The following is a 20,296-nucleotide window of genomic DNA, read 5'->3' as shown; positions in this document are numbered from 1 at the left end:
ACTTCTCTCCCTGGCCTGGAGAAGATTTACCCCAAGGAAATCGGAGGCTCTGCCAGCCTTAGGGTGGACTCCGGTTCCCAGAATTCCCTGGCCAGCAAGAGGCTTGAAGCTCGCCTCTGTTAACAGTGTTGAGGTCAAAAAGGGGGGTTGGTTGGTTTGCCACTTGTGCTCTGCTTAGGAGAAGCCGGCTGATTTCAGCCCCCTCCCTCCCTGGAGCCAATCAGGGCAGCTACGTGGCTGGCTTGGTGATGCTCTCCTGCTAGAGCCTGAGAGAGAGGCAGCCTTTTTGAGGGAGGGGGAGGCACATTTGGGACCTTGTCTCGGAAGCTGTTGCAAAATGATTCCCCTGCAGGGAGCGAGCTGTGTCCCAAAACACGCCCTGCAAGCTTCCCACCGACCTTCCAGACTCTCGAGAGGGGGAGCTTTTCCAAGGAAAGTTCAGGGTCGCTACAGCCTCTACATTTTTTAAGACGTTTGCTTTCCGCTTTGCTTTGTTTACAGCAGTGAACTCACTACAGACCAGAGTGCAAAGCAAACTTGGTTATTCTATTTCAGCAAGAAGGTCCACAGTCCACTCTTCCCTTGTAATCGACGAGAACCGCATGGCAGAACGTGGGCCGCAGAGCAAAAGGGCTGCAAAGGCATCGCTGGAGACTGGTGAGGAGAGAGAGGCGGTGCTGGGGCTGAGGAGAGCCTCAGAGCCTCTAGACAAAAGACCTCAGGAAGTTCTGACCAGCTTCCAGAGAAACTTAACCTGTCACGCAAACAGCCTGGGAGAAAGAGATTCAAAGCTTTCACGCAGACCCGCCCCCCCCAAACTGGAACAGAGGGCTGGAGGGCCCCCGGGAGACCTCAAGGTCCTTAATTCAGAGCACGAGAGAAAATCCAGGGTGAATTTTGTGAAGTTAAAGGGCTTGGCAACTTTGCAGGAAAGTGTTCTTGGAAGGGGACTCAGGGATCCATGTTGCTGGGCAGCAGCTTTTCTACCACCCTGGCCAGAAAAGACGAAGCAGCCCCCTAACATTCCCTTCACGGAGGGCCCGAGACCACCTGGTGGCTTCCTGCCGTCTTGAGGCCCGTGGCCACCTCCAGCGCATCCCAGAGGCTCTGGCCGAGGCCTGGGTCCTGCGTGAGGGCTTGAGGCAGCACCAGGGCGCAGTTGCTGTCAAAGTACTTGCCGGAAATCCCCTCCACCTCTGGGGCGACTGCGCAGTAGAGGGTGCTGGTGGCTCCCTTTTGGGGGCTCTGGGGAGAGAGCAGGGAGAGCTCCTCAGAGCAGGCTTCGGGGGGGGGCAGAGAAAGAGAGGCCCAGCAGTAGCCAAAGGAGAGCGAGAGTCCGGTTCTCCGGCCCCCCTTGAGCAGGCTCTCTGGACAGCCGTCAGGAGCTCTCGTCTCGTTCCGATGCCCCCCTCAAGCAATTCCCCACACCTCCCCCAGTCCCTTCCTTCCTCCCCCCCCCCAGGCCGCCTGCCCGTTCTTCACAGCAAGATCTGCTGCTGGAGCTGCTGCTTCAGAAGACTCACCTTCATGAAGGGGCTGCACAGCCTGTAGAGCAGGCGGCTGGCCCGGCCATAGTGGCGCAGGATCTCCGTCCGGACAATTCCTGGGCTGAGCACGTTGGCCAACACGCCTGCGGAGGAGACGCCCTGCCTGAGTGAATCCCGGCAAGAGGAGGCCGGAATGGGGGAGCAGCCCCTCTCTCGTCCAGCCCAAAAGAGGGGCAGTCCAACAGGGAAAGAGCCGCCAGGCAGCGCCTCACAGAGCAGAAGTGAGCTGCAGGCATGGCTGGTGGGAGCATCCCTCGGGTCCCTGATATTAAACTGGCCCCAGCCCCTCCCTGGTTGGAGTCCCTGCCGGACAGGAAGGGCTGCCAGGGAGCGAGGCAGGGCAGGGAGACTCTGAAAAGGGGTTCACAGAGCAACTCTCCTACGTGCCCCCCCCCCCGTGTGAAAGGGGCTGTGGATGAGAGCACCACCTGCCCCGTCCTATGGGAGCCAGTGCTGGACAGAAGCATAAAAGTGAGCTGAAGGTTGTGCGAATGGGGTTCCAGGGAAGACCACAGGGTCAGAAATGGCAGGCGGAAGGAACGTGGCCGGACCATTAGGAACGCGGAAGGGAACAAGGACATCTAGGAAGGAAGAGCAAATCCCTCGAGAGAAGGAGAAGCTCAAGGACGGTCAGGCTGGGAGGGCCGGTGGGAGCCTGGAAAAGAGCGAGGAGGACTTGGACAGGCCAAGCACGAAGGGCTGCCTGGTGGTGGAGAGCCTGCCAGGGCGGAAGGTCTGGGGAAGCAGAGGGAGCAGGCTGGATCTCAACGGGTGCCCACACAGGTGTCATTTGCGCCTCAACTTTCCTCCTTTTGCTATTTCTCATTCTCTTTCTGGTTTTGCACAGCAACGGGGACCCCACAGGAGGCCTGGTGGTTACCGGTGCCCTGGAGCCTCCGGGCCAGCTCCGTGTTGAAGGCGACGTTCATGAGCTTGGTGCAGTTGTAGGCCTGGTTGGCATTCTCGGTCCGTTCCTCCCCGGTCAGCCACTTCAGGTCCACCTTCCTGACACAGAAGTGCCGGAAGGAAGAGACGTTCACGATGCGCGCTGGAGCAGAGGCCACCATGGTACCTGCGCGGAGGATCAGCGAGGGGAACCAAAGCCCTGTGAAGCGCCAGCTCCCACCAGCTGTGGGGAACCCACCCCAGCCCCCCCTTTCCACCCGCCTCTCTCTCTCTCTCTCTCTCCCGACTCTTTCCCAGCCCCAAAGGCAGGCGAAGTTGTGGTTCCTCCTCTTCCTTGATCCATCCTCTTATTACCCATATTGTAGATAGTTGCCAGGTGCAACTATATGGCGGCCCTCAATAATGGGTGAGAGCCAGGACTTCTTTGAGACCCCAGCATGTATTTCTTTATATACTGCAGGTCCTTCTCTTAAAAACAACCTGGGCAGCTTACAACCAATAAAACGGTAAAAGCAACAGTAAAACTACTAATGGAAAAATCTGGTGCTCCGGCCTCTCTTCTCTAGCGCAGCCGCCCTTCCCCTCCCACCCTGCTCTCCTCCTGCCCCAACGCCTAGGGGAAGAGCCAGTCTGGAGTGCTCTCGGAGGGGCAGAAGCTTGGGGAGCTGTCAGATCCCGGAGGGGGGGGGGAAATTGTGCAGGGCAGGGGCTGTCAGGGCAAAGGCCAGCTTCCCAGGAGGCAGAGGACGGCAAGGGAAGGGGCCTGGAGCATGCCCACCCTATCTGCTCTGGTCCGATGGGCAGAGGCCCTTGGGGGGAGGCGCCCTGCAGCCGGCCTGGTTCCTGCTCTGCAGGGCTTTAAAGGAAATGAGTGGCACCTCCAACTGCACCCGGGGGAAAGCGGGAAGCCAGTACCGCTGGCACAAGAGGGGTGTCGTAAGAGTGAAGCCAGGGACGGCCAGCGCTCAGCAGGTTGCTAATTCCGGGCCAGTTTTAGCCCCCGGGTGATCTTCGAGGGCAGCCCACGTATGGCGCAACACCACAGAAGGATTTGTGTTGACCTTGTTGGGGGCTGCATTTCCTGCTGCCTGGGTTTCGGTGATCTGCCTAAGTCGGGCTAGGCCCGGCGCTTTTTCTAGGTCCGCCCAGGTAGATCAGTGTTACCGCCTGGCTGTGCAGAGATGGTGGTGAGAGTCCTTCTCTTTGCTTTCCTAATTATCCTCAACGTTTGCCTCCTATCCTTCTGGTTCCGAGGAAGTCGACTTTTCTTTGGCTCAGAAGCGATTTGGTGCCAGGGTGCATTTCCTTCACTTCTTTGCAACTTCCTGGTCCCTCATGACCCTCACCAAGGCTGTTTGCCCAGCCTCCTCCAGGAAGTGGCGCCATCACGATTGGAGAGCATTTGGGGGACCCCATCTTTAGAAGGGCCTGGCTCTGAGAGAGGAGCTGCCGGATTTAGAGGGTTTGAGGTGATGGGGCAGCCGCGGAATCCACCCCCTCCAGCCTGCGTGCAGGAGAAGCTGGTCCTTACCAAGCAGCAGGTTGGTGAGCAGGAAGGGGCCCAAGACGTTGGTGGCGAACGTGAGCTCCAGGCCCTCGGCCGTGACGGCAAATGGCAGGCCTACACGGGAGAGAAGATGGAGGGCAGGCTTCGGGTTGGGGTCTCTGGACTCCGGGCCACTGGCCTTGGAGAAGGGTCCGTCTCTTTCTCAGCCTTGGGCCCTCGGGGCAAAACTGAAGCTTCCGGGCCTCTGGCCTGCTCCCTCCTAACCCAGAGGGCAAGCAGAGGGCATGGCTGCCCGGTGCCCATTACCTGTGACACCCGCATTGTTCACCAGGATGTGCAGCTGGCTCTCTTCCTCCAGGAACTTCCTGGCAAAGTCGCGGACGGAGGCCATGGAGCTGATGTCCAGCAGACGAAGGTGCACCTGGGGGTTCCCCGTGGCTCTACGGATCTCCTCCACTGCAGCCTGGCCTTTGTCCCTGCAGCGGCAGGCCAGGATTGTCCGTGCGTTTCTGCGCGCCAGGTCAAGAGCGACGGCCTTGCCAATTCCTGCAAAGGACAGGCATCAAGAGCAGCTGCCCTGGGACCCCAAGGAAGCACCTGCCCACCCACCCCCTGCGGGCCAGACCGCCCGAGGCGGCCAGAAAGGCCGCTGGATTCTTGCAGCATAAAGAGGGCTGAGCGGCGTCTTGTGGACGTCGGGAACTGCAACTTCAACTGTGCTGTCTGTCTCTGCCAGGGACTTTGCACACTCAGCAGGTCCAAAGCAGATGGCACAATGGGCTGGTCAGTCCCACGCAGTCAGATGGAGGCAATATTGCAGATGCCAGCTGCAGCGGGGCCATTCCTCACCACGGCCGAAAGGGGCCAGGACAGCTGGGCGCAGTCCTGCAAAGGGAAAGGCCTCTCGTGGTGATGGGGGGGAGTGAAAGGGGATCGCAGGTCCCTGGGGCCTGGGACTCCCCTCCAGCCAGTGGGCGCCTGAATCTGAGCTCTGAGGGGGGGGCAGATTGCTCAGTTAAATGCCCTCCATGAGACCCCTGCACTGGCCAGGGCTGCCCCCCCCCAGGGCTCCCTGCTCTTCAGCAGGCAGAGGCTGCCTCGTTGGCTGCCCTCATCTCCCTGTGGGCAGGGAGGCTGCAAGTAGCGATGGCCGGGTGGACTTCCCATCTTCCTCCAACAGAGAGAAAGACCATCATTTGCGCATAACGGCCCAATGGCCGATGACCAGGCGCGGAGCTGGCATCGGTGGGTGGTCTTCTGCCAAAGAAATGCTCTCCTCTGGAGGAGAGAATCGGACTGACACCCTCCCTCCCCAAAGCCTGGAGACTTCCCTAATGTATAAGCAGATTATAACTGACAGTCTCCTAAAACAGGAGCCTTATTAAATATCAGACAGCAATAATGTCTCCGTAGTTAATTGTAATTGTTGGGAAATGAACCTTGTCTTAGTCCTCGTTATTCGTCCCTGGGGTGCAACTCACGGCACGCCACCCCTAAGGGGGGCAGTGGTCTGAAAGGAAGGGACCCGTTCCCGGCGGGAGGAAAAGGTGACTTGGCCCCAGGCTCTCCCCCCAGGTGCCCTTTGCCTTTTAGTGGGCAGCAGGAAGAGAAGGCCCGCCCCCTCCTTCCCCCAGCTAGTTCTAAGCAGAAGGGGAGGAAGAGGAGAAGAGCCATTGTCTGGGGGGGGCGGGAAATGAGTGATGGTCAAACAAGGTAATGCCAAGGTCTTCACACACACACACACCCAGGGCTCTCCCTCTGCCTTTCCCTGCTCAAGCCCCCCTCGGGGACAGGAAGAGGCCCCTGGGGAGCTGGTCCCAGTTCCCAAGGGCTGGGCACGGTCTTGTTCTCCTAAGCCCTAGCGGCTCCTTGGGCAGCCATCCCGGCTGGTGTTTCCTTTCTGCTGTCCCACAAGACGAGGGTCTCATCCTGCCCTCAGCCAAGCATGTTACAATCGGGGAGGGGGCAGCCTGGCCGACTGAACAGACCGGCCTCTTAAACTGCACGCACACACCAACATCAAGACTGCTGCCTCCAGGAATACTTGGAGCTGCTGGTCTGGGGGTGGGGGGGCGGCTCTTGCCTTGGAAAGTGGTCCTCTTTCCTCCCAGACCCGGCAGCCACCTGCAGCCAACGTGTCCGGACACACTAAACCAGTCGACTCATTTCCTGGGTTTCTTTATGAACGCTAACCGTACGTGGAGGCTTCATGCCGTGCACTGCATTACCAGGCAAAAAGCCAGAAACCCAAACCAGCCAGGACTGTGGAAGTGCATCTGCCTAAGACTCGAGCTGGTGTGGCTGAGGGGCCAGACTCACCGCTGCTGGCTCCAGTGACGATGGCCGTCTTGCCACTCAGGTCTACGGGACAAGCGTCAGCTCTCCAGCTTTGTCTTCTTCGTACCCACAGCAGTGCCAGGAGGGCCAAGGTGCAGATGAACCAGAGCGGGTGGGAGAGGATAGCGGCCCCCTCCATCTCGGGCTCTTTCCAGGAGCAGCCCTGGACGATGGGTGCCGACCCAGAGGTCCGAGCTAAAGAAAGACCTCTGGTGTTCAGAAAGAGGAAGGCCCACAAAGTCTCTGGGCAGAGTCCACGCTCAAAAAATGGTCTGCCCATTTCTTGGACAGAAGCCATCAGCGGAACTTTGGGAAGGCCAGCGGGACAAGGCGGGAGGAGGGGAGGGGGAGGAAGGGGGAGGAGTTGTTATTGTTATTTCTGGCCCAGGGTTAAAGCAGATTGCAAGGAGGCCTCCCAAGGAGGCAAGGTGCATTGCTGGGACCTTCCGCTAGCAAAGGGAGCATTTCTCCGTTTTGCCAAGTGGAGGAGGTGAGACCAGCTCCTTGGAGAAAGGCAAGTCTGGGCAGAGAAGTCCAGGCTGGCTCAGAGAGTCCCAGACACGTGTCAAATCAGGGCTGGGTGACTTCTTAATACCATGTTTCCCCAAAAATAAACCCCACCCTGAAAAAAAGACCTACCCTGATTTGTGGGGGTGGGCCTAATATAAGCCCTACTCCAAAAATAAGCCCTAATTAGGACGCACTCCGTCCCACCTGGCTGCCGCAATGGGGCAGGAAGCCTTGCGACACATCGCATCGCTGCCGCCACGAGGGGGGAGGGGGTGAAGCTGCTCCACGCACCCCGCACCCGCTTCCTTCAGCGCCCCCCTCCGGCCAGGCCATTCCTTGCTCCACCACTGGAGAACGGAAAGCTGAGGATGCAGAGCAGAGCAGAGCACTTGCTTGCTGCCCTGCATCGCTCCACATCTCCCTTCTCTGTTCTTGAAGTGGTAGCCCCGTTTCCTGCTGCTTCTCCTCCCAGTGCTACTATAGACCTTGGCGCACCACCACCCAGCTCCTTCTCCATCTTTCCAAAAGCAAAAAAATTCCTCACTAACCTGCTTCCCAGCTCTGGCACATTTCTCTCCAGCTGCAGGCAAACGGAGTTTGTGGGACTAAAAAAACATTCAGTCAGACCTTCCAACTCCTCGCGGGGAAAAAAACGATCAAGCCATGGGAGAGTTGGCAGAGGAGAAGATGGTGGCTGCCACCAGGCAGGTGATCTGTGGGGTGGAGTGTGAAGAAAGCCTTCCATCGATGCACAGTGGCAGTGGGGCCTTTCACCATCACTCCACCCTGGCTCCGAAGTGGCAGAGCGGGACCAGGTCTACCCCGCCCATCCTCCATACGGTAGCGGGGCAGTCTGACTCGGGAGGGGAGTGAAAGGGAGCAAGGAATGGCCTGGCTGGGGTGGGTCCTGAAGGAAGCAGGTGCAGGGGCACATGAGGCAGCTCCATCCCTCCCCCACCTGCATTGCCTCATTGTGGTGGCAGCAGTGTGATGTGTGCCACGTAGCTTCCTGCCGCGAGCAGCCACAGCAGAAGTGGGCCAGCAGCCATGTGGGCTCCTGCTGGATGGGGCTATCGGTGCCACCGCCACAAGGTGAGGCAGGTGTCACGAAAAATATAAGACACCGCCCGAAAGGAAGAGACAAAAGTAATATAAGACTGGGTCTTTACTTCTGGGGAAACACAGTAGACAAAATGCAGCTCCTGGTGAAAACTGTGGCCCACCTTACGGGAGGAATCAATACGGCGAAGGGTGCACACCTGTTTATCTTAAATTTTTCTGATTTTCAGATTTTATAAGCCCTATAAAAAAGGGGACACGGTGGCTCAGTGGGTTAGGACGCTGAGCTTGTCGATCAGATGGTCAGCAGTTTGGCGGGTCGAATCCCGAGTGCCGCGTAGCAGAGCGAGCGCCTGTTACTCGTCCCAGCTTCTGCCAACCTAGCAGTTCGAAAGCACGTAAAAATGCAAGTAGAAAAATAGGGACACACTCCGGTGGGAAAGGTAACAGCGTTCCATGCGCCTTTGGCGTCTAGTCATGCCGGACACATAACCACGGAGACGTCCTCGGACAAGCGCTGGCTCTTTGGCTTTGAAACGGAGATGAGCACCGGCCCCTAGAGTCGGAAACGACTAGCACAAGTGTGCGGGGGGGGGGGGGGAACCTTGACCTTTACCTTTAAGCCCTATAAAAGAAGATTGCAAATGTGTAGCAATACCAAAAGCCAACAGACAAAAACAAATTGCAGGAAGGGTTATGGGTCACAGTGGCGCCTCAGAAACCTTAAGCAACTTGGAGACTGGCTGCGCTTGAAAGACTTTGCAATTCGCCCGGTGGATTGGGAAAGCGAGGCATTATTCCTTTGAGGAGTGGGCCAATGTAGAGGAAGAAGCCCACTTGCCTCACTCAGACCTAAAGTCCTGGATTTTGTGGCCAGAAACTCTTTGTTAACAGTGCAAATGACGATTTCAGCCAAAATCTGAACAGGCGCCGGTAGAGATAAGAGGAGGAGCTGAAAACCTTCCCTGGTAACATTGTCAAAGCAAATTCCAAGGCCGAGCTCTGGAGAAATGGAAGATAAAGGAAATTGCCGCACAGGTTGCAGCAGCGAGGTGGTGAGGAGGAGGGGCTGGTCCAAGGCTGAGAGCACAGAGTGGCAACTTGTGGCAATTCCTATCTTTTGCAACCAGATAATTTACTTACTACAGGGCCATCACCAGAGGAAACTCTGGGCAGCAAGCAGAATAAAAACAGTAAACAGTGAGGGAATAAACAATGGTGAGAGTCCCACAAAGCTTCCAGATATCCCCCAGTCACCCACCCCCCCGTGCAGACCCCCTGGCCGGGGCTTGGGGGAGCACCGGCGGGGCTCAGAGGGGGGTGCTCCAAATAAGAGAAGGGGGCATGGGGTCCCCCGTTTTTTCAGTCCTTGAGATGCCAAATCCATCATCGTGACTCTGTGGCTCCTAATTCCAAGGAGTTATAAGTGCCCTTAGTTCTAAATGTCTGTGGAGGTTCTTGGCCATCCGGGGTCCTGGTTGTCCTAAAGGTGCTTCTTTCTCAGGCGGCAACTGGATGTTTTTCTTTGAAGACATTTCGCTTCTCACCCAAGAAGCTTCTCCAGCTCCTTGGTGCTCTCATTTTACCTTTGATGAGAACGGGATATTTTTGAACCGCTTTGAATGGTTATTTATTTCGTAAGACGTAGCAAAATGCAGCAGGGGACATAAAATTCACAGAGGGGCTTCAAAGATGAGCACGTTGTTCCTCCGCAGTTAGAAAGCCACAGCGCAGCATGGAGGGAGCCAGGGAGCCTGCCCGGTCTCCTCTTCAAGGACAGGAGATGAAAACGTCCCAGGGAAAGGAGGTCAAGGCAGAGCGGCAGAGCCAGACCTTGGGGGGGGGGGACAGGACACGAGACTCTCCCAAGGGAAGCCAAAGGGGTCCTTCCTAGGTTGAAGGGAGGAAGGAGGGGCTGCAGGCTCTGCCCCCAAAGCCCTTCGTCCTTGGGAGGAAGAAGTGGGATCTGGGACAGGCGGGAGAGGCGCCACGTGCTCAGCTGCATGAAGAGAGGGACAGAATCAAGATCAATACCCCTTTACAAGGCCCACACTTGGAAGATGGCATCCAGTTTTTGTCGCCACTATGTAAAAAAGACGTTGAGACTCATGAAAGAGAGCAGAGAAGAGTCAAAATGATAACTAGGAGGCTGGAGGCTGAAACAGTAAGAACATCAGTTGCAGAAAGTAGGTAGGTCTAGTCCAGGGGTAGGCAACCTTGGCTCTTTTATGATTCGTGGACTTCAACTCCCAGAATTCCAGAGCCAGCCGTCTCAGGGATTCTGGGAGTTGAAGTCCACGAATCATAAAAGAGCCAAGGTTGCCTATCCCTGGTCTAGTCTAATGAAGAGAAGGACGAGGGGTGACATGATAGCAGTTTTTAAATATTTGAGGGGCTGCCACAAAGAAGAGGAGGGGGTCCACCTATTCTCCAAAGCACCGAGGAGAGATCCAGCCTAGAACCAAGGAGGAATTTCCTGACAGTGAGGACAATTAATCAGTGGAAAGGCTTTTGCCCCCAGAGGTTGTGGGTGTTCCGACACAAGAGTTTGTAAGAAGTCGGGCAGCCACTTGACCGAGAGGTTATAGGGTCTCCTGCCTGAGAAGGGGCTGGACTAGAAGACGCCCAAGGCCACCTCCAGCCGTTATTCCCTGGTGTTCCGTTCTGCTCCCCCCAGCAGGGCCGGAGCTGGGGGGGGCGTCTTGAGGCAGAATGGGATCCCTCCAGGCCTGGCCAGGGGGTCTTCTGGGTGGCCTTGAGGCCAGTCGGGGACCCCACACTCCTCTCAAATGCTCACAGCCTAAGCCCAACCGACTCATTTGGTCACTGCTGAAGTTACAGCTGGTCCTCCACATACGAGCACAACTGAGTCCAAAATTTCCATTGCTAAGCAAGGCAGTCGCTAAGTGAGTTTTACCACCTTCCTTGCACAGTTGCTCGGTGAATCAATGTAGTTGTTAAGTTAGTAACTGTTGTGATTCCTTGCCAGCCAGTGGATCTGACAGCTGAGTCTGAGGACTCAGAGGAGGAGGAGGAGGGGCCTGGAATGACATCAGTCGAGGAAGGCTCTGAGGAGCTCCAAGACTTACAGTCTGACGAGGAGCCTAGCCAGGCTCCTCATCAGACTGTAAGTCTTGGAGCTGAGGCAGAGACACAGCTGTGCTGGGAGTGTGAGTTGGACGGCAAGAGAAGCGAGTAGGACAGAGGAATGCAATGGGGCGGCTCCAAAGGCAAAGGAGCAGGCATTAGCAAAGCCTTGGCTGCATAATAAAAGGGGAGGTGTGGGAGGTGCTGGTTGCCAAAGGCAGCCGTTCCTGTTGAGGATAGAGTTTCTGTGGACTGTGTTTGCCTTGGACATTGACTCAGCTCTGTAAATAATAAAAGGGGTTTTGGTTTTTCCTGCGGTTCCTGCCTGCTGGATTGGAAGAGGAGCTTCTCCTTGTGCGCATAGGAATGACTCGCATGGGCTGGGAGAGAACAGTAACATGGTTGTTAGGTGGACCTGGCTTCTCCGTTGACTTTGCTTGTCACTTGATCCCCCAGGGACATGGCGACCACCATAAAGATGAGCCAGCTGCCGAGCATCCAAATTTTGATCATGTGACCACAGGGAGGCTGCAACGATTGCTAAGTGTGAAAAACAGTCATGTCACTTTTTTTAGTGCTGTGTTAACTTCGGTCACTAAACGAGTTATTAGAAGTCAAGAACTTTCTCGATTGGTAGATGTCAAGAGCGGTGGATCCCATGGGACGATCCTTAGCCAAGATCACCTCCATTCACATCAGTCCAGACTGGTCAGAAAATACACAGCCTCGGCAGATGAGCACGCAGGCCTTAGAAGCCTCCCCTGGTCACGGATTCTGTCTTCCCCGCGCAAAGCTGGATCACCACTTTATGTTGCCTTTATTGATTTCAGAGCTGCATTTGATTTTATTTCTAGATCCAGGATGTGTGCAAATTGGGGAAAAAATACTGTAGATTCACACTGGCTCTATTAATATGCAAACTTTATGAAAATTCTGCATTCAAAGTTTAATGGCACCTAAGAAATTCCCGTCTGTAGGGCAATTAGGCATCTTCTCCTCTGTGTTACTGGACCTGTAGATTAATTATGTTGGGTGAAATCATCCTATACAGCATCCTCTAGTAAAAACACTGTGAGGTACCAACGACACGGTTGTCACCCCCACCAGCTCGTTTTAAACAAGCTTTGTGTGGTGTATTGGTTAGCAGGAGGAAGGCCTTGTTTTCAGAAATTCTCGAGCTGTCAGCTAATTTAGAATTAACAGCTCAGACACTGAAGCAGGGGAACATTATAGGATGGGAATAAGCAGGATGGTGTTTAATAAAACTCTCCCAATTAGTTACTAACCGCATCAGGGTCCTTCCCAGGTGGGCACACTGAGCCCAAACAGCAGACAGTCTCCAGAATTCCACTCACAAAGGGATTCTTTCACTGACCCTCCACAACCAGAGTTGCTGAGGTTGCATAAGGATGAGGCTGAAGGGTTTAGCACAGGGCTAGGCCACCTTGGCTCTTTGATGACTGGTGGACTTCAACTCCCAGAATTCCCGAGCCAGCCTGGCTCAGCTTGGAAACCTCTCCCTTTTCCCTCAGCATGGCTGGCTCGGGAATTCTGGGAGTTGAAGTCCACCAGTCAGAAAAGAGCCAAGGTTGCTTACCCCTGCAGGTATTGGGCACCTACCACAACAAAAGAGGGAAACAACTGTCCAGTCGGGGTTAGGGCAAAAAAAATTGTTATCTCACATCTTGCAAGTGTAAATAGGAACAGCTGGCTTCTCTAAACAGCTTCTCTTTTAGGTGTTAATTCAAAATGCAATTTGATCACAGAATGTGGTAAAGGTAAGTTATTCTAATTTGCCAAACACTCCAGAGCCCGTGCCTGGCAGTTAACAACAGAACGACTGATTGAACAAGTTTTAAGTACTTGGGGAGACCGTTTCACTCCTCTGGGAGATTACACTATTTTCTTTGTAAGGCCCCACAATTGTCTGCAATCTTTTTATCGCTATGGAGGGGCATTATTTATACCCAAAAAGTATTTTCAGCAAGTGCGCACAGCTTTTATTTAGTGCCAGTGTAAGCCCATCCTGCTATTTTGAGAGAGAGAGAGAGAGAGAGCGCCACCAATTTCTAAGGGCAGTTTCCTGTGTCCATCAGGGCAGTTTTCCCTGCCACCCACCTCTTCCTTCCCCCCCCCCCCCGATTTCCTGGGGTTTCAGCCCCCCTTTCTCACTGGCTTACGGAGGACAACCAAGACAAACTTTCTTTGGGAAAAAAATATCTGTACCATTGGGAGCTGTAAACACAGAGGGCTGCTGGAACCCCCCCCCCCCCCGGCTCTTCTCGGGGGGGGCCCTCTGCGGGACTCTGCTGAACAGGTCAGCCACTGGTGGCCACTGCCCAACCCCCCCCTTTAAATCCTACAGCCACAAGAGCCAAAAATGCTCTAGGATGGCCCAACTACAGCCGCCCTCACCCACCAAAGTTCCTTGGGCGACTTTGCCCAGTCCCACCAGTGCTGCTGGTTGTGTCCAAACGCCACACGCAGGGACTTCTGCAGGCGAAGAAAATGGAAATGTGTGTGTGCGTCTAGCCAACAGAGAAATATCTATCCGACTTCCTTTCCCCCTCTTGGCCCTCTAGGCTTCAGTGTTATTTCCAATAAACATGACAGCGCCCTTCTCTGCCTCTCCCTCCCTCACCGCTAAGGGGGGGGAAGTGCCCTTCCACGGCCCCATCGGCCCCATCGGTGGATGACGCAGCCCAACCGCTGCTGGAGGGCTCCCTACCCAGAATGCCATGGGGGGGGCTTTCCAAGGGCAGCAGGCATCTCTGGGGTGGCTTTTTCAGTCGAGGTGCAGCTGTGTGCTGGCCAATTCCTCTGCTGCAAGGGGGGGGGCACTGGCCCCACGCAGAACATCGCTCTTCTGCAGGGTAACCACAGAAACACACGTGAGTGAGGGCCGGGGGGATCCTCTCCCCAAACCCCTCTCTTTGATTATCAGCCGGAGTCGGGGGTTTGTAGAAAAGCCAAAGGTGTGTGAGTGGCCACATCCAAGGCTTCATTTTATTTTAGGACAGTGTGAAGCTGGGATGTGGCCGGTGAGCACCTCAGCCCAGCACGGCTCTGGGGCTCAAGTGTGGCCAAAGCGGGGGCTCCTGAAGGAAGGGCCCTTTGGTCCCTCTGGGAAGGGACCTGCCCGCCTCCGTGACTTCTTCTGCCCCGACCACAGGCTGCAAGCGTGCGTTCAGAGGGCCGGCACCGCCACGGCGGAGGCTCACTCCCGGGGCCAGGTCGACCGTCTCCACCAGCACGGTGGGTTTGACAAACACAAAGCTGGTGGGCTCAAGGGCCTTTCCTGGTGGAAGAGGAGAATAGGCCGCCTGCTCCCGGCAGGCCTCCTGCGCCGCCTCCAAGGGGCCCTCCGGCTCCGGGCCAGCATGAGCCAGGAGGCTGCTTCGATCCACGGGGGCCCGCTTGGCTGCGGCAGGGCCTCCGGGGGGACGGGGCTGCTTGCAGCGGCCCGAGACCATCTTCAGGGTCTCCTGGCGCCTAGACTCCACGTTGGGGTCCACCACTTCTACGGTGGGCTTGATCCACCGCTTAGGCAGGCAGGCCAGCTCCAGGTGAGGCACCAGCGTGACGTTGCCCATCTTGTCGTAGAAAACATCCCTGATGTTGGGGGGGCGGCGCATCTGGATCCGGAGGAGGTTGCTGCAGGAGGGGGGCAGCAGGGGTTGCGCGCTCCCCAGCAGCCTCAGGGAGCTGCCGTCCAGGGGCCCCCGGGAGAGCTTCCGCCGAAGCCGCTCCTGCTCGGAGGCCGTCTTCTTCCCGCCGCCCAGCCCTCCAGCCGAGGGCGGGGGCGGCCGGCAAGGGGGCGGCCTGCCTTTGAAGGGCTGCCGGGCAGGGGCAGCCCTGGGTGCGGGCGGGGACTCAGCCCGGCCCTTCAGCAGCCCCCTGCGCGCCTTCGGCCTGGGGGGCTTGGCCGCCAGCAGGGAGGGCTCCGGGGGCCCTTCCTCCCCCCACGGGAGGGGCAGCTCGGCCTCGGCGGCTTCCTCGCCCGGCAGCCCCGGCAGGGCGGGCGCTTCCCCCGACGGCGCTCGGCCCGCGGGCACCTGCGGGAAAGGGATCGGCAGGGCAGCCCAGGCATTCGCCCCCCCCCGGACCCTCCCGGCAGGCGCCGGCCCGAAGCGCCCGCGGAGCGCCAGACCGACAGGCCGGGGCGCTCTCCGCCCGCCCGCCCCCCCCGGCTGCGCCGCGCCTACCTCCCCCTCCGGGCTGGGCACGGTCTGCAGCAGCGGCACGGAGCCCTGCGCCCAGGAGTCCGGCACGGCGGCGGCCGTCTCCTCGTCCTCCTGCCAGGCCGGGTCGGCCGGCACGTCGCTCTCGCCCTCGTCCCGCGCCAGGAAGCGCCACTCCGCGATCTGCAGCATCGCCTCCCGCGCCTGGGCGATCACGTAGGGCACGCGCTGCGGGGGGGGGGCGGCGGCTCAGGGGGGGCCTCCCGGGAAGCCTCTCCCGGCCCCCCCCGCCCCCCCGGCGCAGAGCGGAGAGACGGGGGAGGGGCGCGCCGTCTGCCCCCCGCAGCCCCCCCCCCGGCGCTGACCTGCCGGGCCAGGTAGACCTCGTAGCAGCCGGCCAGCGCCTGGTCCAGCAGCGCCGCCAGCAGGTCGCCCACCGCGTCCTCCGCCTCCTCGAAGGCCAGCAGCGAGAGCCACTCGCCCTCCGACAGCCGCCCCGGCACGATCTCCACCTGCGGCACCGGCACCGTGGGCGGGCGCGACCGCTCCGCGCGGGACTTGGCCTGGGCCAGGCGGTCGCGGGTGGCCATCCTCGCCGCCCCCCGCCCGACGCCTTCCCCGGGCAACGGCCGCCGCGCCCGCCCCGCCCCTCCGCGCCTGCGCGCGGGCCCGGCCGGCAGCCGGAGGGGGAGCGAGGGCGAGGGCGGCGGCGGCGGCGGCGGCGGCGATGTACCGGCGGGCGGAGCGGGGTCTGGCGCTGCGCGGGAGCAGCCTGGCGCTCTACAACAACCTGAGCGTCCTGCCGCTGCCGGCCAAGCGCCTCACCTACTTCGCCAGCGTGCACGGCGCCTCGGTCGGGCTGGTCAGCGCGGCGGCGGACGGGGCGGCCTGCGCGCACCGACAGCTGCAGGCCCGGCAGGGCGGCCTCGCCCCCCCCCTCGTCACGCAGGTCCGGCGCCGGGCGGGAGGGAGGCCGGGGGGAGGCCGGGGGGGGAAGGCGGCCGGCGCCCCGCCAGAAACGCTGCCCTCCTCTTGCAGGCGGCCTGGTGCGCGCTGCCCTCGCGGACGCTGCTGGTGCTGGCCTCGTGGAAGGGCGTCCAGGTGGGTCCCGGGGGGGGCGGGGGGGCGAGCCGGGGGGGAGGGGAGGAATCTGCACCCAACCTGCTCCTCCGCCTCTCCCGGCAGATGTACGAGCCCGACGGCTCCGCCATGGTCTACTGGCACGCCCTGGACGGCATGGAGGCCTCGGCAGGTACTTTCACCACCACCCCCCCACCACGCAGGAACCCGCCCCCCCCCCACTGCCCGCCCCTGCCCAGGACCAGGCCTCCCCCGCCGCCCCGGGCGCCCAAGGAGCTGTCCAAAGGGCCCGACCCATTGAACTCCGGGAAGCCCCGGTAGGAGCAGAGGGGGCTGTGGGGGGGTTGCATCCCGGCCGCTCACCTTGGCTTTCCGCCCCCCCCAGGGATGGTGCTGTTTGCCCGGGGGATTGGAGCCACCGGACTGCACTTCGTGTGTGTAGGTGAGCAAGCCGGGAGGTGGGAGGGGCCCCAGGACGTGGCTGGGCCATCATAGGGTGGCGGACGGGTCCCCAGCTGAGGTCAGCCACCAAAGAACTCCTCTAAAAGTGGCACGACGGGGTTGGGGGGAAGGATTGTGGCCAGGAGGTCCCCTCATTGCACAGCCTGAGGCTGCTGGAGGAGGCAGCCGTTTGGGCCAATTCCCCTCCCCTTGCAGGGACATCCACCGGTTCGGTCCTCGTCTTTGACGTCCCCTCCAAAGGCACCAACATCACGTTGAGCGAAGTCCTTGAGCAGCACAGCAGCCCCATCACGGACATCGGCGCAGAGCTCTGTGAGCAGCCGGTAAGGCCAGAGGGGGCCAGCCTGAGCACACACCAGACTCCCTTTGGGCTGCCTCCCTGGTCATGTTTGAGCTGCCTGGGGAAGCGGTACCCAGCCCTTTGGCCCTCCTGTGTGGCTGTCTGGGTTCTCCTGACCGCGAGGCAGCCATTCAGACCGGCCTTCGAAAGGCCACAGGTCACCGAGGACAGTCCTGTCTCACATTGCAGGAGGGAGCTGCAGATCTGGTGACGGCAGACGACTCTGGAGCGTTGTGCGTTTGGGGGTCTGGAGAGACATTCCGGCTGATCACCAAAATTCCAGCTTCTGAGTACGGGCCGGTGGGGGAGAAGGGGACCCGAGGCTCTCTACATGGGGCTGCCCTTGAAGACCACCCGGAGGCTCCAACTGGTACAGAATGCAGCCGCGAGAGTCGTGTTGGGAGTCTCCCGATACTCCCATGTTACACCTCTGCTCCGTGAGCTGCATTGGTTGCCAGTTGTCTTCCGGGTGAGATTCAAGGTACTAGTAATGGTGTTTAAGGCCCTACATGGCATGGGTCTGGAGTACCTTAGGGAACACCTGCTGCCGGCATCAACCTCCCTTCGCCCTGTGCGTTCCCACAGAGAGGGTCTCCTCAGGGTGCCACCGGTCAGAGAATGTCGATTGGTGGCCCCCAGGGGGAGATCCTTCTCTGTGGGCGCCCCGGAGCTATGGAACCAGTTACCGGTTGAGCTCCGGACGGCGCCCGATCTTCGCTCCTTTCGTCGCGATCTAAAAACATTCTTATTCGAACAAGCCGGCCTGGCCTGATGGGGGATTGGGGGGGGGGTTATTGGGGTTTTAATATTGTATTTACTGTTTTTAGTGGGCATATATTTAATCCTTTTTTAATTTTTGTAATTTTGTATCTTTATTCTTGCCCTGTTCACCGCCCTGAGTCCTTCGGGAGAAGGGCGGTATATAAATATTATTTTAAAAAAAAAAGAGGTGGGGGGCATATGGAAGTTCTGCACAGCAGGAAGGCCCGGCTCCTATGCGGAGCTCAGGATGGCTGCTTGGAGCAGAGGGTGGAGGCGAGACCCTCCTCTCCTCACAGTGGAACCAGGGGTCCCAGGCCGCAAGAGCGAGGCAGCGATATCCCCTCTGCTGCCGGTCTTGCTCAGTTCGCTTAAGGGCGTGGGGTGCTGGCCTGCCCGTGGCAGGAGGTGCTCGGCCTCTGAGCTCCAGCACCCGCCCAGCAGGGCCTGATTCCTCCCCTTCACCCCCAGCTGCACCTGCTCCTCGGTGAAGCTGTGGAACGGGCTTGTGGCTGCCGGCTACGGGGACGGGCAGATTCACTTGTACGAAGCGGCACAAGGGACCCTGAGAGCCCAAGTCAGCGCTCACGCACGCTGGATCTACGCCCTGGACCTGGCCCCGCTCTCGGGGAAGGTGAGCCCAGCGTGATGGGGGAGGGGAGCCAGAGTTTGGCAAAAGGCCTCCGTAGGGCACAGCTCCGGTTCTCTGGTTCTCAATGCCAACCTTGGAGACGTGAGTGCGCCTGAGCTGCAGCATGCACAGACCTGGGCTCTTTGGCACAGGGGACAGGCAGGCTCTGCAGAGCTGGTGGAGCTGCCCGCCCTCTTCCCGTGGGCAGGTCACCCCAATCGCAACCTGCCTGAAGGGATGTGGGGGCACCCAGCTAGAACCCCCTCAGGCAGCTTTGGCGCTCTCCTGGGTCACCTTCTGTGGGAAGGGTCTCCAGTCCAGGCCTGCAGACCCGGAGATCCCCACCCCCCAGGCCTTCTCTTCTCTGTCTCCTGCCCAGCTGCTGTCTGCGGCCGAGGACTCCTTCGTGCGGGTCTGGGGACTGAGCCGCAATGCGGACACAGACAGCATTGAGGTGAGCCCAAGAACTGCTCGGTTGAAGGGGTGGGAAACGCCCGTCTTTCCAGGGCCTCACTCTGGATTGCTAGGCTGCGTCTCTTGCTTCACCTCCTGGCTGGGGAAATGGGGCAGGGGAAAGCTTGGTGCTCCCCTTACTCAGCTGGAATGTGCCCACCTTGTCCCAAGACTGGCTGGGGTGTTAAGGCAGTAAGGATGCCTGCTAAAGGTCTCTGGGCCTGGGGGGCCACCCTGGCAGTGGTTCGTTGCTTGGGAGCCTCAGGACAGGCTCCTTCCAGTCAGGCCCCTCCGTGCTTCCCAGCGCGATGGCTCTCTTTGGGGGGGGGGGGCAGGAGTGCCTGAAAGGGACCCACCAATTTCCCTGCAGTTGGAGCATTGCCACACGGAGTGTGTGACTGATACGCAGATTTGTGGCGCCCGGTTCTGCAATCCAGAGGGCACCACCTTTGCTGTCACGGGCTTCGAGCTGAGCGAGATCATCCTCTACCACCAGGTTTAGGGTAGTTGCTGGACGCGGAGGAAGGAGTTCGCCTGGTGTGACAAAGCCAGCTTGGCCAGGGCAGGGCGGCCCATGAAGGGAGCTCTGCCCCCGCTTCCCAAAAGGCCCTTCATTTTTTTGGCCCAAGCAGGCTTCCCCGGGGATTTGGCGCTTCCTTTGGCCCAGTAGCTCAGGGCGCCCCCTCCGTCCTGCCCGCAGCAGAGCTTAAGCAGGGAGCCTGTCCTGTCCCTGCTGGCGCGTTGTTCCCAAGGCTTCCGCCCCGTGGGAGGGCGACTGTCTCGCAGCCCCAGGGAAGAGGGGCTGCTCGGCTGGGCCTGCTGCAGAAAGTTCTCCTGCCCTGCCTGGGTTTGTTTAGACTCCAAAGGCTTCAGCACAGCCCCGATTGCTTTTCTAGCGTTTCAGAGCAAGCAGCTAAGTTGTCTTATTTTCCTGTTCAATAAAATATAACTTATGTTTGGCTGACAAGGAAGAAAGCCTGGTGCTGTTGCCTTTTTTTCCAAGTGATTTCCCACATGCAGCAGGAGACGGCAGTGCCTGCAGAGCTGACCACCTCCTGATCCTTCTGGGTTGCCGGTTAGGAAGGTGCCCCACCCCAAGCCCACCATCCTCCCAAGAGTTGTGGGGTGGGGCGCAAGGCAAGCGGCAGGAACATAGTTAAGGTGGCTCATTTGCCCGACGGCCTCTAAATTATGGAACCAAGCACTGTGGGCCCCCCCCCACATGTCCTCTGCAGGCCAGGGAGGTGCCCCCCCCACAGGTATTGGCAGACTCCAGGATACACAATACAAAAGGCTCTTTATTAAAGATTCCAAACGGCTCAACAGCAAAGTGTGTAAGAAACGGGGGCTAGCCCAGCTCACAGTGGTTATGCAGATGCACGCAGGCCACAAGGGGCCTGGGGGCATCAAAGCCCTTCGGTCCAGGGTGGGGAAGGT

The 20,296-nt window shown here is 59.0% G+C and overlaps 3 protein-coding genes across 4 annotated transcripts; 1 reads left to right on the top strand and 2 right to left on the bottom strand.

The window, feature by feature from the left end:
- Positions 1-682: 682 nt before the first annotated feature.
- LOC308671158 (retinol dehydrogenase 12-like) lies at positions 683-6,463 on the bottom strand. The gene is made up of 6 exons (XM_081333229.1): positions 6,280-6,463; positions 4,267-4,506; positions 3,985-4,074; positions 2,428-2,619; positions 1,524-1,630; positions 683-1,245 (listed from the first exon to the last, which is right to left on the bottom strand). Exons 1-6 carry the CDS (start codon positions 6,434-6,436, stop codon positions 1,030-1,032), a joined length of 1,002 nt encoding a protein of 333 aa, XP_081189355.1. The 5' UTR covers positions 6,437-6,463; the 3' UTR covers positions 683-1,029.
- Positions 6,464-13,928: 7,465 nt separating this feature from the next.
- Positions 13,929-15,827, bottom strand: LOC308670737 (uncharacterized protein C2orf81 homolog). Its single transcript, XM_081332412.1, has 3 exons — positions 15,500-15,827; positions 15,159-15,362; positions 13,929-15,008 (listed from the first exon to the last, which is right to left on the bottom strand). Exons 1-3 carry the CDS (start codon positions 15,722-15,724, stop codon positions 14,004-14,006), a joined length of 1,434 nt encoding a protein of 477 aa, XP_081188538.1. The 5' UTR covers positions 15,725-15,827; the 3' UTR covers positions 13,929-14,003.
- Positions 15,828-19,827, top strand: WDR54 (WD repeat domain 54). 2 transcript variants are annotated; one of them, XM_081332414.1, is made up of 9 exons: positions 15,828-16,083; positions 16,173-16,235; positions 16,320-16,386; positions 16,600-16,656; positions 16,872-16,999; positions 17,206-17,306; positions 18,247-18,409; positions 18,786-18,860; positions 19,230-19,827. In XM_081332414.1, exons 1-9 carry the CDS (start codon positions 15,862-15,864, stop codon positions 19,359-19,361), a joined length of 1,008 nt encoding a protein of 335 aa, XP_081188540.1. In that variant the 5' UTR covers positions 15,828-15,861; the 3' UTR covers positions 19,362-19,827. The 2 variants fall into 2 exon arrangements, with proteins under 2 accessions (XP_081188540.1, XP_081188539.1); XM_081332413.1 differs by having other exon boundaries at positions 16,842-16,999.
- The last annotated feature ends 469 nt before the right edge of the window (positions 19,828-20,296 follow it).

The sequence above is a fragment of the Vipera berus genome (assembly GCF_964194415.1).
Source record: "Vipera berus genome assembly, chromosome: 7".
Lineage (NCBI taxonomy): Eukaryota > Metazoa > Chordata > Lepidosauria > Squamata > Viperidae > Vipera > Vipera berus.
The sequence above is the reverse complement of the archived record's forward strand: the minus strand, read 5'-3'. Positions and strand labels throughout refer to the sequence as shown.

What these genes read in the sequence shown, in the direction of transcription:
- LOC308671158 (XM_081333229.1), bottom strand. Translation starts at nt 6,436, where the DNA reads ATGGAGGGGGCCGCTATCCTCTCCCACCCGCTCTGGTTCATCTGCACC. An exon ending in GAACAATGCGGGTGTCACAG is followed by an intron (nt 4,075 to 4,266) that starts GTAATGGGCACC and finishes TCTCCCGTGTAG; the next exon opens with GCCTGCCATTTGCCGTCACG. An exon ending in TGTGCAGCCCCTTCATGAAG is followed by an intron (nt 1,246 to 1,523) that starts GTGAGTCTTCTG and finishes CTCTCTCCCCAG; the next exon opens with AGCCCCCAAAAGGGAGCCAC.
- LOC308670737 (XM_081332412.1), bottom strand. Translation starts at nt 15,724, where the DNA reads ATGGCCACCCGCGACCGCCTGGCCCAGGCCAAGTCCCGCGCGGAGCGG. An exon ending in AGGTCTACCTGGCCCGGCAG is followed by an intron (nt 15,363 to 15,499) that starts GTCAGCGCCGGG and finishes CCCCCCCCGCAG; the next exon opens with CGCGTGCCCTACGTGATCGC. An exon ending in TGCCCAGCCCGGAGGGGGAG is followed by an intron (nt 15,009 to 15,158) that starts GTAGGCGCGGCG and finishes CCTTTCCCGCAG; the next exon opens with GTGCCCGCGGGCCGAGCGCC.
- WDR54 (XM_081332413.1), top strand. Translation starts at nt 15,862, where the DNA reads ATGTACCGGCGGGCGGAGCGGGGTCTGGCGCTGCGCGGGAGCAGCCTG. An exon ending in CCTCGTGGAAGGGCGTCCAG is followed by an intron (nt 16,236 to 16,319) that starts GTGGGTCCCGGG and finishes CTCTCCCGGCAG; the next exon opens with ATGTACGAGCCCGACGGCTC. An exon ending in ACTGCACTTCGTGTGTGTAG is followed by an intron (nt 16,657 to 16,841) that starts GTGAGCAAGCCG and finishes TGGAGGAGGCAG; the next exon opens with CCGTTTGGGCCAATTCCCCT.